The 14,876-nt window shown below is 51.1% G+C and overlaps 2 protein-coding genes and 1 non-coding gene across 4 annotated transcripts; all 3 read right to left on the bottom strand.

Annotated features, from left to right (window-relative positions):
- Window positions 1–1,952: 1,952 nt before the first annotated feature.
- Window positions 1,953–9,795, bottom strand: ZMYND19 (zinc finger MYND-type containing 19). Of its 2 annotated transcripts, XM_086858652.1 has the most exons (6): window positions 9,674–9,795; window positions 9,329–9,388; window positions 8,145–8,251; window positions 5,009–5,149; window positions 3,957–4,137; window positions 1,953–2,648 (listed from the first exon to the last, which is right to left on the bottom strand). In XM_086858652.1, the coding sequence occupies exons 1-6, from the start codon at window positions 9,722–9,724 to the stop codon at window positions 2,505–2,507; spliced, it is 684 nt and encodes a 227-aa protein (XP_086714778.1). In that variant the 5' UTR covers window positions 9,725–9,795; the 3' UTR covers window positions 1,953–2,504. The 2 variants fall into 2 exon arrangements, with proteins under 2 accessions (XP_086714778.1, XP_086714779.1); XM_086858653.1 differs by lacking the exons at window positions 9,329–9,388; window positions 9,674–9,795 and adding an exon at window positions 8,825–9,259.
- Window positions 9,796–11,598: 1,803 nt separating this feature from the next.
- RPL12 (ribosomal protein L12) lies at window positions 11,599–14,382 on the bottom strand. Its single transcript, XM_086858302.1, has 7 exons — window positions 14,213–14,382; window positions 14,056–14,129; window positions 13,638–13,736; window positions 12,933–13,014; window positions 12,272–12,358; window positions 11,782–11,894; window positions 11,599–11,693 (listed from the first exon to the last, which is right to left on the bottom strand). The coding sequence occupies exons 1-7, from the start codon at window positions 14,247–14,249 to the stop codon at window positions 11,688–11,690; spliced, it is 498 nt and encodes a 165-aa protein (XP_086714428.1). The 5' UTR covers window positions 14,250–14,382; the 3' UTR covers window positions 11,599–11,687.
- LOC111945746 (small nucleolar RNA SNORA65) lies at window positions 13,165–13,292 on the bottom strand. Its single transcript, XR_002871786.2, has one exon. It is a non-coding gene; the product is annotated as a small nucleolar RNA SNORA65 (small nucleolar RNA).
- Window positions 14,383–14,876: the final 494 nt, after the last annotated feature.

The following is a 14,876-nucleotide window of genomic DNA, read 5'->3' as shown; positions in this document are numbered from 1 at the left end:
GTCAGTTCCATTATACATTCCTTTCTTTCTAATTTTTTTTTAAATATATTGGGCATCCAGCTGTTTACTTACCACCACCAAAAAACTCCTCCCTTCTACTCTTCCTCTCCCATCTTAAATAGCTGTTTTTCTACGTGATAAACATGATTTCCCTTTTTGACCAGCAGCTTTTCTTCCTTAAGTGCCTTGAGCAAAGTCATCAGTAAATGCAGTTCAGACTGTCCCAACCAAATCCCCCTTTCCCTGCTCATTGATGCCTGGAATTGAAGTAATTTCAGTAAAGTTTTGAAGCATGATTTCCTTGTACAAAACCCACAGTGACTCCTCCTCGGTATTCACCCATTAATGCTGCATCACAGCATCCATGCATTTGCAAAGTGCTGGTGGCTGTAGTTTGAAATTCCTTGAAATTCCACAGAAGCTGCTGTGACATTTGCTGTGACATTGTACCAAGGGAGAGGTCACCATCCCAGCTGGGTGCTCAGCTTATTCATCCCTGAGCTCCCTCAGAGCCGTAGGTGGCACCGTCTGGTCCTGGCAACTTGTTGCTGCTCATTTCAGCTGAACTTTAATCTCTCCTCAAAGCACTTCTGTTCTCAACAGATTCTCTGCTGAGCTCTCCATATGGAAGTATTCCTGTGTGAACTCCACCAGCTCTTTCACAGGGAACACATATGCAAACAACTCCCTGCATTTTCTTCTGCTGAGACTTTCATCTTCAGGTCACTTCTGAAAGTCCTTCCCTTTGCTGTGCATCAGTCTCTGCTGACTCCAGCAGTCCCCCTGCTCCTGATTTTTTCAAAATTACTCATGCAAATTTTATGACTTGAACATGTGCATTTCATTTCAAGGAAAGAATTAATGATTCCTTTAAAAAAAAGATTACCCATTAGAGGAAAATTTGATTTGGTCCTGCTTGGTTTTTTTATATTGAAGGGCATTTTGGGCTGCCTGAACAGAAAAGTTACAGTCCAACTGTGGTTTAAGAGTGGCAACTTGACCAGGTGCCTTCAAGTGAACTTCCAGCAGGAAGTTCCAGAACTTCTTTACTATTTCCCAAGATGCTTAAAGCCAAAGGATGAAAACCCACCAAAATGTTAATGATTCAGAACTTCCTGTGCAGATATTAGAAACAGAATATAATATTGGAAGTCCACAGCAGATCCATTTTCTAACAAACTGAATACAAGCAAGACCAACATTGCAACACGAAGTAGCAAAGTGAATCCTGATTGAAAAAAATCAAAATTCTAAACGGCTTCTACAAAAAAACTTTCACTAAGCACTCCAAGAAAGGCTCTGCATTAAGCACTCAGCAGCTCACATTCTTCTATTCTGAAGCACGAGTAGCACCTGGCACTAAATTATCCATTTAGTTCTTCAGGAAACTCAACTGATGTTCCTTACATTTCTAAGGCAAAAATGGAAAAAAAAGGTTATTCATGAAAAGAAAAACAGGCATGTGCTCTGCAAGGGAAATCCTCCTCCCATACTTTTACTCCTTACATTAAAAAAAAATAAAATCAGAAAGCGATTCTTGAATTGATGACAACTCTTAAAAAAGTGAATAAATAATTCAAATTACCAAGTATTAGATATTTAAACATCTCTGCACATGACTGGAGTGTTTGCTATGCTACAGGTACGCCACGAGGACAACCACATCCACACACAGCTGCTACCTGAGCTCCCCTACCGCTGCCTTCTGCACAAGGGCTTTGGAACAGAAAGCTGATCCAGCTTTCCTGAAAATCCTGGCTGCTCCAAGGCCCATCTGCAGCGGCTCCTCCGAGGCAGCCCCGGCTGCAGGGCCTGGACACCGATCCCAGAGGGTCCCCACGCCAGCTCCTGGGGCACCGCTCCTGCCCTGCAGGGACTTCCAGTAGCCAGGGCTCACTGAGCTCTGAAGGCAGCTGGAAGGGAAGGGGAAAAAGCCAGAGAGCAGACATGGATTCATTCCAACCTTTACTTTGCTCTTTTTTTGTATTTTTTTTAAGTAGAGCTTCCATGCAGAGTTCTCCAGAGTAAGTGCTGATGCCAAGTCTGCCCCACCGGCCTTGGCACTGCCACAGACACTTCTGCCACATGGGAGGAAAAGCTTTTGCTACATGACTTTTGTTCTTTTTTTTTTTTTTTTTTTTAACTTTTAGGCCAACAACATGTTCTCATCTGAACATTACAGTTAATGAGTGCTATCAAGAATTCCTAACAAAAACTGTACATGAGTTTACAAACGTATTAACATATAAATAATGAGAAGCTTCCTGCCTGGAGCCTCCACAGTAGTCTTTTTGCTTGAGAATATAATACTGGAAGGGCAGACCCGATCCCTTTCCACAGCACCAGTCAGAGCTGGCTTAGTCCAGTCAGCCATTCTGCTCAAGCATCACAGGGTTTTTCTTCAGTGCCTCTGGCTTTGATAAGCAGTCTGTCATACTGTGCAAAAGCAAGAGTCCAATGCCTTTGGGAAGGAATCCTGCTGCTGAGAGGCCTCTGCCACCCGGTCATCGTTCTGGTCCGAGCTCCTGCTGGAAGGTCCTTTTCTTCTCCCGACAGTGTTTCTTGTGAGCAGGCCAGTCCTTCTGCTGGCACTGCGAGCCGCAGTACCGCGCCACCTGGCAGCGGCCACAGATGTTGAATTCACGTAACTGGGAACAAAAGATGGTGTTAGAGGGGCTGCTCAGCGCTCAGGAGAACCTCAGCATCGCTCCCAGGAGACACCCCAGCAGCTTTCCCAAGGAGCTTCATCACCAGGTCTTCCACGCCTGTCACAAACAGCTGACAGGACAAGGCTGAACAGCCTGAAGCTGAAGGAGGGCAGGGTTAGAGGGATATTGGGAAGAAATTCTTCCTGTGAGGCCCTGGCACAGCGTCCAGAGAAGCTGTGGCTGCCCCTGGATCCCTGCAAGTGTCCCAGGCCAGGCTGGATGGGCTTGGAGGAACTTGGGATGGTGGAAGTTGTCCCAGCCATGGGATGAGATGAATTGTAAAGTCCCTTCCAACCCAAACCAGTCTGGGGTTCTATGAAACACAAACATCCCTCCATGAGCTTCAGAGAACCACAAGGGTTTGAAGCAATTTCTGTGGCTAACCATTCATTTTTGAAATGGGCTTAATACAGATAATGTTGGAGCATTACACATTTGTTGTCACAATGCTGCTGTTTTGTCAGCTTCAGTCCTGTTTTAAACTACAAACACCTGAAATTCAGAAATTATCAGGAGGGCTGCACAAGTCCTCAGCCATTGCCAAACTTACTGTTACCTAAGGAGCTTTTGGGCACAGACTCAAATAAAAGGCAGAGCTACCTCTGTTTCAAATACAGGGAATTCAAGATCATTTTTGCAAATATTCCCTTTCCCAAAGCAGAAAGTGGAACACAATGGGTTTAGCCTACTCAGCATCTGCTATCACAAGAAAAGCCCTTGTTTATAGATAAGGCATCTGTGTGACAGAGGCACAGCCCTTGCACAGCTCATTCTCTCACTCCTGATGTTGCTTTATCTTTCTCCAGCAGAACTTTTCCTCCCAGCTCTCCCCTGAATGAAGGCCAGTGCAATTCACCTTCTGCTCAGGAAATGGTAACCAGGTTATTTTTTCATTCCACAACCATCCAAACCCTCTTACAATGTTTCCTGCTGCCTCACACAGCTGCTCACTCATCCCAGTTCTGCTCCCTGCAAGAAAGCTTCCACCTGGCTTTTTGTGCACTCTGCAGAAATCACCCTCCTCTCCCAGCAGCCCAGTAACATCCACCAGTTCAAACCCATATTCCCTCCAACTGAAAATGATCACAGGGTCTGGAGGTTCAAGCCAAAGAAAACCTGAATGGAAGAAAATTATTGCTTTTAGCCACTGAATGGCTCATGTAAAGCTCTACATTTTATATAACAAATAAATCCCTACACACACCATTAGCCTTGCATTCCAGGCTCTCTCCAGCTCTCTGAACCCACCTGTTTTTCAATCATTGTGCAGGGAGGGTAGTGACATTCATAGTAAGTGCAGGAGTTCTCTTCCTCCTCCACAACATCCCCATTAGCATTGTAATATCTGGTTACATTCAGGACAGGAAACTGCTCTTCTATGGGGTCTGTAGGAAGCTGTTGGATTGCCAGCCAGTACAGACTTTGTTCCCTGGAAAAAAACAAGTGCAAGTTTGGTGTATCAATTTCTAATAATCATACAGAGAAACCGATTCCAAATTTATTAATAAATTAAGTAGGGTTAACATTGTATTTAGCCTTAAGCTGCACATACCACTCATATATTGGGTATTTTTAAGGTTATTTTAGCTAAAGTGCAAACCCCAAAAGTTTAAGTGTATCAATCAAAAAACATTTACATCCAGCAAAATTAATTCTGTGCAAAATTATTCACACCAAGTCAAAATTAATTTCTGGCTTGAAGTCTGTTTCTTGTTCATGAACCCCCAAAATCACGTGGAGCATTTGTAATTCACTACAACTTCTCAAAATCAGTTTAATCAGCTCTAAACACCCCAATCCTGAAGCTGCCGCTGCAAGTGTTTCAGGAGAAGAGTGTGATGTGAAGTCTGTGGGTCTCCCACTGTGTGTCATCACTGATTATCCAGATCCATCCTGGCATGAAGAGCTTGATGTGAAACCCATGGAAGCTGCTGGAAGCTGAGCCCAGAACTCACCCTGAGTGAGCCCAACCCCAGCTCACAACTTCCACCATGAGCATTCTGCAGCTCCCCCAGGTCACACTGGAATTTGAGTGCCTGAGGGGCTGAAGGCATCGAGATGTGCAGGATTCCCTGAGGATCTGCTCAGCTGGGAGGGAACAGAGGCTCCCTGCTCCTCCTGGCACAACCCCAAGGGTGAGATGGTCCCTGCACCAGGACAGGAGCACCGACTGCCCCAGGACAGACTGATGTGTAAAGCATCCAAGCTTAAATCAAAAAGACTCTGCCAAGGCAAAAATCACTGGAGGAAGGAGACAGCATTTGAAGAGATTTTATTTTCCCTGCCAGGTGCTGCCATACCTTTGTTTGCTAGAGATTTCCTCAGCCTTGGGCTTCCACCCCCACGGGACGAGGCGCAGATTGTCCAGGCGGTTGTCCACGGTCACAGAGTTCAGATGCACCACCTGAAAGCCAGGAGCAATCCCTCCCCGGTGCCTCTCCCTGCAGGAGACAAAACCAACCTGAAGGTCAGTGATGAACAGGAATAGCTAAAAAACAAAGGATCACAGCAATTCCAGAGGCAACACGAGTTGGGATCTGCTGGCACTGAGCTGCCTCAGACAGGGCAACTCCCAGGAGAAAGTGCCTTTTTCCAGCAGGTGATTTCAGTTATAAATTAGCTGAATCAAAATGCAGAATATAGAGTAATTTTAAGCATATTGTTTAGTTGCTTAGTTCCGGAGGCTTCCAGATACTGCTAGAGATCCATGGAATTACAGTGTTCCTTGAAAGGTGCCAATACTGGTTTATTATTGTCATAGGAAATTCTATCAGACACATTTGTTTAAGTTTGGCACTGGTGTGGAGTCACAGGGCTTATTATTTATCAAGAAACATCTCTGAGCAGCAACAGGACAGGGGTTTCACTAAGTATGCAAATGCTTTTTAGACTCTAATTGTGTGTAACACACTGAAAGTCTCAAATGATTCCACAATTCACCAAGAAACACCTGAAAGTTGCTAAAAACGAGTTTCCATTTCCCCTTCCCCCTTCTTTTCACCTCTCCTTTCCCTGTTTCATCAAGTTCACTGTCAAACACCCTCATGCTGGATGAGCACTCCCCTCCCCAGGCACAACTGACCATCCCAGCTCATCCAAACTGAGCAGCAAGGACAGGCTGAGGAGAGCCTGCCTTGTCCCTTGCAGAAGGGGCAGAGGAACAGCCTCAGCAATGCAGCCAAAACTCCTGCAGAGATGGAGCTTCTGCCTCCCCCTGCAAAACCCTTCCCCCAGGACTTTTCATGGAACGATTTGGATTCTGTTCTTTTGGTATTTCAGCAGCTCAGAACCCAGGACTGGAATACAACTGCAGACGCAGCAATTCCAAGCACCAGGAACCAGAACTGAGCCTGTTATAGGCAGCAAGATAGCAACTGCTCTTAAAAAAAACCCTTAAAAACCCCCAGAAATCAGGTCTTGGATGTCTTTTTGAACATGCAGCTGGTATTACTTATGACTAATCCCCTGCTGCTGCTACTGTTCCCCAGGGAACATCTCTACACCCAGCACAGCACAGAGCTGGGATTGCTCCACAGGGAACGGGTGAGGGGATGAGACTTCTGCAGACACATCCAAATCCTGCTCTGGGAGAGCCAAAACTCCATGTGGAAATCACAGCAAGCCCCAGAGAGGCTGAAGAACCATCAGGAAGTTCCCTCTGTAAGAATTTTTGCAGCTCATGTTGGGGATTTCCAGCTTTTGGTTGCCTTTTGATCCCACAGTTGCCTCTGCACAGGGCAGGGGGGCTCTGGGAGAAGGTCCCTGTCACTGCTGCAGCTCCAGGCTTTCTATCCCAAGGGCCTCATGACATCAGCAAAGATACCTGCTTAACTAGAGAAAAAAAATTCAAAAAATCTGTTTTACTTCCATCTACCACATGCTACTCACTGATCTTAAACCAGAAGCAAACAATTGGGTTGGTTTTTCAGGTTTTTGGGGATTCATGTGCAGAGAACAACTGAATTACAGACCTACACCTGCAGTAATCCGTGTTCTTTGGTTTGCATTCATCCAAGCAGTGCCCTGGGAAGTGCAATCACTGCCAGGCTCTGCCCAGCTCTCCTGCCTCTCACAGCTCCCCAGCCTCCAGCACTGCCCCTCCTCACCAAGCAAAGGACCTGCCACTACTCTCCAGTCCTGGTTTGTGCTCAGAGCATCCCCAAAATGCTCTGTTTAGGAGGGGCAGAAGCTTCACAGCCCCTGCAGAGACTCAGCCACTGACCTGCAACACAAACACCTTCGGGACCAAAAGGAATTCACAGGAACAGCAGAGATATTTTATATTTTCTAGTCCAAAAATCTGACTGCAACTTCAGAACTTCAGCTCTGCTCATCTGGCAGCTGACACCTTCCTCTGTGCCTCTCCAAAATCCCCATTACACACAATCTCTTATTTTTAACCCCATGCTTGAGTGACACAATTTGAATTTCCTAACTGAATATGCTCAAATGACTTCCTAATTTGAGTAAAACAAGCCAGAATAAGCAATAGCTGGGCTGTGTCATAAACAAATAGCTGGGCTGTCATCATTTGCACAGCCTTTAACAATTGGCCTGAATAATTTCCAGGTGCTGTTTAATGCTACTTACAGATAATAATTATGACTGTCTGAGGTTCACAGTTAGCAGCAGCAGCTGTCAGTGATTTGCAGCCAATTCCGTAATTTCAACAAAGTTTTATGTGCCATAAGATTAAATATTAACAGACACAGGTTAAAATCCATATTTAATAAGCAGATTGGAAATAATAATAATAATAATAATAATCATCATCATCTGATATTCTTCCTGTCTCCTTCCTCCTGTGCAGAGCCTGGTTCTAGGGGATAAAAGGTAACCTGGAACAATAAAGGGCATCCTGAGCACTGTGACATCCAAAGATGTGGAACTGAATAGAAAATATGCTTAATTTTTCCAAAAAGGTTTTAAAAGAAATAAGATTTCTTCAGCAGATCCCATCTTTTCTATAAACCCATCAATATATCCAGAAGGAGCAGAGGGTGAGCTGGTCTCACAAATGAGGAAATTGGCCTCTAAAATTTAATGTTCATCCTGTGAAGGATTTCAAAGATTTGCAGAGCATGGAAAATAAGATGCAGCAGCTGATACGAGCCATCAGCAGCATCACCTCAGGCACTTTTGCAGAAAGCCATAAAAACTACCTCAAAGTTTTAAGTTATCAGAAGTTAAAGCCCCACAACAAACCTTCAAAGGTTCGTCTTCACCTATGAAATGGCACAGCTGAAGTTTGGGCAGCATTTCTCAGGTGCACACAGGGTGTCCATGAACCACTCACCTGTCTCTGGAACGTTTCATAGGCTGAGCCCTGTGAGAACTCTGCAAAACCAAGTCCTGTGGGCACCCAGTGCTGGGTTTCCACCTCTCCTGAGGGGACTTTGGTTACTAGAGGCAGAGAAAACTCCCTGCAGTACCCACCAGAGCAGCTCGTGCAGGAGGCGGCCGGAGCCGCGGCCTCGGTTCTTGTCGAACGCGTAAGCGAAGATTTTAGCACCATTTCCATCAGCATCCACCTCCATCCGAGCCTAGAGGGAAGGGAAAGGCTGTGAGATCACCCCACACGGGGCAGACAGCACCTGCTCCACTGGGATGTTCCCAACATTTCACACTTGTCCCTGCAGGTCCCTTGAGCTGGGTGGGATCTGAGCTGTCTCACACCCCCAGGCTGGCGGGGCTGGGGGGAGATGCCTGGACAGAGAGCAGCAGGAATGCAGCTGTGGGGCTGGGATTGGTGTCAGGATCCACACTCTGACCCTGTGCTGCCACCAGGGCTCTGCTTTCTGCACTGCCCCTAAACCCACCTCAGTGGGAGAGCAAGGGGCTGTCATCCTTCCTGCGAGAAGGGATGCATCTGGGGCAGTCACAGTGCATACCAGCACAGGGACAGACACACAGTGCCTGCCAGAGGGGAGGAACGGACAAACAGGGAGTGCTCTGGCAGCAGCACTGCCCAAACTCCTGAAATTCCTAAGAGCGGCCCCAAAGCATCCACTGCACTGCAGAAATTCAGCAGATGATGGTCTCTCCTCCAAAAAAAGCCTGATTTGTTGAAGAATTTGTAATCATTGTCTTTCAAAGCCTTGGTAGAACCCACTTACCCTCTTCTAGTGGATGTGGAAATGAAAACACTTTTTTCTGGTCCCAAAATCAGTTACAATAACACAGGTTTTCCTCATCCAAGACTAAGTACAGAGTAAACATTTTTAACATTTGCCAAACGGTGCAAGGACAAATTATCAGTTCTCCAAATACATACAAATAGTATGAAAATAAAAAACTACATAACAAATTAATGAATACGTGTTTTAAAACAACACTCGCCTAATTGGAAATAAACAACAAACCCAGAACTTTTCCAGCTTGGAAACCTCCACCTTGGGACTTTAATAACTTAAAACTGGTTCTTTTTTCCCCCAATCAGGGGAGCTGCAGGCACAGCACTTCCCCGAGCTGTTCGGCTGGAGCAGGGCACAAGGGAAGGGAAAAGCTCCAGCGGGAGCCCGAGCTCCGCCGGCCCCGGGGCAGCCCCGGGCGGGCAGGGGAGTCACAAAAACCTCTCAAACAACGCGAGGGGAGCGCGGGCAGCGGGCGGGGCCCCTCACCTCGAAGGAGTAGCTCTCCACCAGCGGGATGTCCTGCTCGTCGATCAGCGTGTACTTGGTCTGCAACACAACGTGAGCGCAGTCAGCGCGGCGCCGGAGTGCCCGGCACGGCTCGGGACCGCCCGGCACGGCCCGGCACGGCCCCGCGCGGCACGGCTCCGTAAGGCCCCGTGCGGGCCCGGCACGGCCCCAATGGTTGGGGGTAAGGCCCGGTAATGCACAGCACGGCCCGGCACAGCCCGGCCCGTCCACCCGCCGGACCGACCCCGGGCCCCGCTCCCGGCCCCGCCGCCCCCCGCCCCGCCCGGGGCGCTCGAGCCCGGCCCGCCGGCGCCCCGCGCTCACCTTGCCGGCCACCCGCCCGAGCCGGACGATGCCCAGCTTGAAGTCGGTCATGGCGGGGCCGGGCCGGGGCCGCCGCTCGCCCCGCGCCGCTGCCACGCGCCGCCGCCTCGCGCACACCCGGGGGGCGGGGCCGCCGCGCCACCGCCCCCCCACCGCCCCTCTGCCAATGGCGGCCCGCGCCACCGCCCACCCGCGCCCGGCGGACCAATGGCGGCCCGCGCCAAACGCGCGTCACTCCCGCGATCGCCGCCGCCTCGGCCAATGGGCGCGCGGCGCGCCGGGGCTCGTGTCACGTGGGACGAGGCCCCGCGCGGCGCGGGCGCGGGCGGCGCGGGCGCGGGAGGTGACGTCGCGTTCGCGGGAAGCTTCGTGCCGGCGGCAGCGGCCGCGCTTGTAGGGACCCCGCCCCCCGCCCCCCCGGGGCCGAACGGGGACAGCGGAAACGGGAACATGGCCGGGGACATTCCCGGGGACCACCGGAAGGGGCCAGCGCCGGGGAACCCCGGGCTCGCTGCCGGCAGCCCCGCCGCGCGGATGCGCCGGCTCTCGGGCGCTCCGGGGCCCACACACCCCGCGCAGCCCCGCCGAGCCGGGCCGGATCGGTCCAGAGCTGGAGAGACCCACCGGGAGCACGGAGTCCAGCTCCGGGCCCTGCCCAGGACACCCCGACAATCCCGCCTGTGCATCCCCGAGAGCGGCGCTGGGGTTTGCCTGGGGGTGTTGATGTGAGCCCGGGCAGGGGCTGTGGCTGTGCCCGAGGGGCCACAGAGCTGCTCTGGGGTCACCCCAAGAGACTCCCCACGAGGGCAGCAGATACTGCCAGAACTTGCAGCCAGTGCAGCACTTGGGGTTACTTCAGGACCTGTGAAGTCACAGCAACTTTTTGGTTCAGATTTCAGCCCAGCGTATCCTCTGCATCTTTATTCCCTAAAAAAACCCTAAAGATTTGTGGGATCCTCCCACAGCTGCTCCATGTGCTTATCCCCAGCTTGGATTGATCCCAGGAGTTGCCCCAATCCAGGAGCAGCTGCAGCACTGGGCCTGGTTAAACCTCAAGAGGTTCCCATGAACTCCAGCTTTGCCCAAGTCCCTCTGGATGGCATCACATTCCTCAGATGTGTCACTGCACCCTCAGCCTGGTGTCACCTGCAAGCCTGCTGAGGCTGTACTCGATCCCTTCATCTATGTCATTAATAAAGATAACCAATTTAAATAATACATTAAGATGGGTTTAAATGTGACATTAATGTAGGTTGTTATTATTTTTGGAACCCTCTGCCTCCTTCTGAGGAATCATGATTTGGTAAAAATGAATTATTGGCAGGGCAAACCCTCCTTCCAAGCACTGCTTTGCTCCTACCAGAGCCCTCAGGCAGCACAGCAAAGGTTATGGATCCTGTCCCAGGAGAACTCTCTGGAAGCAAAAGGAATCATTATTCCAACTGTTTCCAGCACTGCCAAGCAGAGGAAAACCTACCCAGGACAGTTCTGACAGCACAAGGCTGAACAGCTCCTGAGACTCAGGGCTCACATCAGAGTGGATTTCTAACACCAGGGGCACCAAGATTTTAAGTGAATTTAAAGCAGAGCTGGTGCTGAGAGGCTGTCCTGCCTCAGGCACCAGCTTTGTGGTGGAATCCCTGCAAAACCTCAGCTGGAAGGGACCCAACCCTCCCTGGGCATCACAGCCACACCAGGCAGGCCACAGACTGACTCCCATGGCTGGGAATACCAAGGTCAGGCTTTGCTCAGTTTTGCTTTAAGAGTGAGGAGGATCCAGCTCCCCCTCACACTGACAGAGACACAAGTGGGATGTCCTGGACACCTGGTGTCTGACAGGGCTTGTGGATTTATAAAAACAGGGAGAGTTCCCCCAAAGGAAAATTGACAGCATAGGACAGGGACAAATCAGACCAGCAACAAGATTTGCAGACAACTGGGTCTTTCTTTAAGTATTTAAAGTGCTACAAAAAACTGAAGGAGCCTTCATGTGGCAACTTCCTTTTCTGCAGTCTTAGCTCTGTTGGAAGAAGCAGACACAGCTCATTAGTGGAGTCTTTCAGTAATTAAATGTTACACAGCAATTTCAGTCAGAGCTGGGCACTTACAGCCGGGCACTCGATGGCACCACTGTTGATGTCATCGATGATGTCGTGGGGGTGTCTCCCATCAATGCTGCAGCCCACAGACTGGGCAGTGCCAAGGATCTCCTTGATGGTCCCTGCAGCAGGAATACACAGCTCGTCAGTGCTTTAGCACAGGAAAACATCTGAGGAGCTTACCTGAGCAGCCTGGGCTAGTGGAAGGTGTCCCTATAACCATGGCAAGGGCTGGAACTCAATGAGCTTTTAAGGTCCCCTCCAACCCAAACCAATCTGGATTCTGACACAGAGAACTCCTCACAGCCCCCAACAGGGAACATCAAGTCCCTTACCCAGATCTCACATGCTGGATTCCCCCAGGAACACACTGGAAACTCCCTGTGCCCGTCCCCTCCCCAGGTGTGGGGGCTGCCTGTTCCCAGCACAGCTCAGCCATCAGCTCTGCTCCCAGGAAATGGAGCAGGTGAATTCCCTGTGCCCCAACCCCAGGACTCACCCGAGAGCTCCCGGGCCAGGGAGCGGTGCCGCATCTGCCGCGCGATGTTCACGATCTCGTCGAAGGTGACGCTGCCACTGTGTTTAACTGTGAGGGAACGGCAGCAGTGAGGCCTCCTGGGCACTGCCAGCTCCCCATTTCCCCTGGGAGCACCATCCCCAGCACTCAGACCGTGTGGGGAGCTGCGAGTTTGCAGCTCCAGCAGTGCTGCTGCTCCCAGCCTGCAGCACCAAATTATCCCCGACTCCTCTTTCCAAGCTGGAATTTCCCTGCACAGCTCCCCTGGCTGTGCAAGGCCCTGTGCTATAGGGGCAGGTGCCTGTTCCATCCCAGCTTTGCCCAGAGCAGCTGTGGCTGCCCCTGGATCCCCAAAGTGTCCAAAGACAGGCTGGACAGAGCAGCCTGGGATAGTGGAGGGTGTCCCTGCTCATGGCAGGGGGTGGAACTGATGGGCTTTAAGATCCCCCCCAACCCAAACCTGTCCCTGACTCCATAATCCCCTCAAACACAGAGCTCTGCTGGCTGATGTTGGCACTGCAGGGATGCCCAAAAACAGCCTTGTGTCCCCTGTTTACTGGTCTGTGCTGTATAATCCCAGAGGAAGGTACTGGTATTTCCCCTCTTTTAGCTCCAAAATATTCAGAACCAGAGCAACACTTACTGTTCTTCTGCTTCTTCCTGTCACGAGGTGGCTCCTTCAGAGCTTTGATAATCAGAGCAGAGGCAGAAGGAACAACCTCTATCTAAATGGAAAGAGATTAATTCCCCCCCGTCTCTACACAAAATTGCATTACTAATGAAGAAACTCAACCACTCAATTATCACAGCAAATTGCCAGAGCAGTGTGGGTTTGATCATTTCCCTCACGCTCCAGGTTTTTTTGTGCTGCAGGAATCTGTTCCCAGGTTTTCGGCACAGGCCTCCCCACATGCAGGAGAGGACTGCTTCCTGCCTGGGGCTTCCTCTCAGCTCACCACTGGAACGTACCAGCCACAGGCATCAGAACAGGTACAGTGGCAGGTGGCTACAGGATTTGGCAAGATTTTGTATTATTTCTATGCTGCTTTAAAGTGTTTTTACTGGTTGGCTGTACTATAGAAAGAACAATTTATCTGCAATAGGATGAAAGCTGAATTTTGGCACATGAGGATCTTTTCTCAGGATCCACACACATCCCCCCACCCACGTTTTAAGGTCTTCCCAGAAGACCCCCACACACCCCCGCTGTGTGGCACTCATTTTATCCACCTCGGAAGGATGAAGGGCTGAGTGGACCCTGCCGGGATGCGGGCCGGTGGCTGGAGCAGGCGGAGGCCGACTGGGCTCCAGGCCTGCAGCACCGGCCGGCCCCTGCGGCGTGCGGTACCTGCGCTTGCCTGTTCTGGATCGTCAGCTTCACCGTGATCCGCAGCCCCTTCCAGTCGCCCGTGGCCTTGGCGATGTCATCGCCCACCTTCTTCGGGGACTGAAGGGCGACACGTGGAGGTCACGCAGGGCTCGGGTTAAAGCCGAGAGCCCCAGCGCTGTCCCCGTGTGCGGTACCGCTCAACACTTTTCCTCCAGGATGGAGCAGCACCGCCCCGGAACGGATTTTATCCCTCCCTCCCAGGACCCGCTTAAATTTCCCCCGGGATTCGCTCATTCCCCCAGCAGGACGCGCTTCCCACACCCCGGGAGATGCTTCCCATTCCGCTCGGGACGTGTTTCATCCCTCCCTCCCCAACCCACGCTCCCCACCGCCTCACACCTCCGTTCTCCCCAGCTCCCCCGGCCCCGGTACGTACCAGCCCCAGGGGTCCGATCTTGGGGGCCAGCGCGGACGTGGCTCCGACCTCGCCGCCGGTGCAGCGCAGATAAACTGAGGGGACAGCGCCGCGTCAGCCGCGCCCGCCGGGCCCCGCGGCCCCCGCCCGCCTCCCGCGCCCGCCGCCCGCCACCTACCGACTTTGATCTCATTGGGATCGAACTTGGGCGGCATCGCGGCGGCGGATGGCGCCCGGTGGAGGCGGATGGAGGGGGATGAAGGCGGGCGAATGCGGATGGAGGCCGCACAAACAACCGAGGCCTTCCGGCGGCAGCGAAGAGAGGGCGGCAGCCGCGCGAGCCCAAGATATAGCTACGAGATCCCGCGAGAAGACAGAAACTATAAATACCCGTCGAGATCTCGCGAGAGTTGAAGAGCGGGCCGCGGCGGGCTTGCTGCGGAGCCATTTATGTAAATATCCATTTGTCTTATAAATAGCCCACCACAATCGGGTTCGTCAATCAATTCGTTGATAAGGGACGAGCAAGCATCGCCACGCGGGCAGTCTCCGCTCCACCAACACATCCGCTTTACCCCTGGTCTCTGCATTTTTATAGGCAGTTTCCTGCTGGGCTGTGCAATGCCTGCAGTGCTGGGGCACAAACCCCAATATGTTGGCTATTTCCCAAGCCACCATTTGCCAGGTTACACTTCCAGCAAGCAGGTAACAGCAGTAATAAGTTTTTATGTGTTCGCACAAGCCTGCTGGTTTTTTATACATGAAGAGTAGATACAATTCATACATAGTGGTAAAAATACATAATAGCAAAAGCTAGCAATTCACAGCAAAGGGATTTAAAC

The sequence above is a fragment of the Cyanistes caeruleus genome, chromosome 20 (genome assembly GCF_971803275.1).
Source record: "Cyanistes caeruleus chromosome 20, bCyaCae1.hap1.1, whole genome shotgun sequence".
NCBI lineage: Eukaryota > Metazoa > Chordata > Aves > Passeriformes > Paridae > Cyanistes > Cyanistes caeruleus.
The sequence above is the reverse complement of the archived record's forward strand: the minus strand, read 5'-3'. Positions and strand labels throughout refer to the sequence as shown.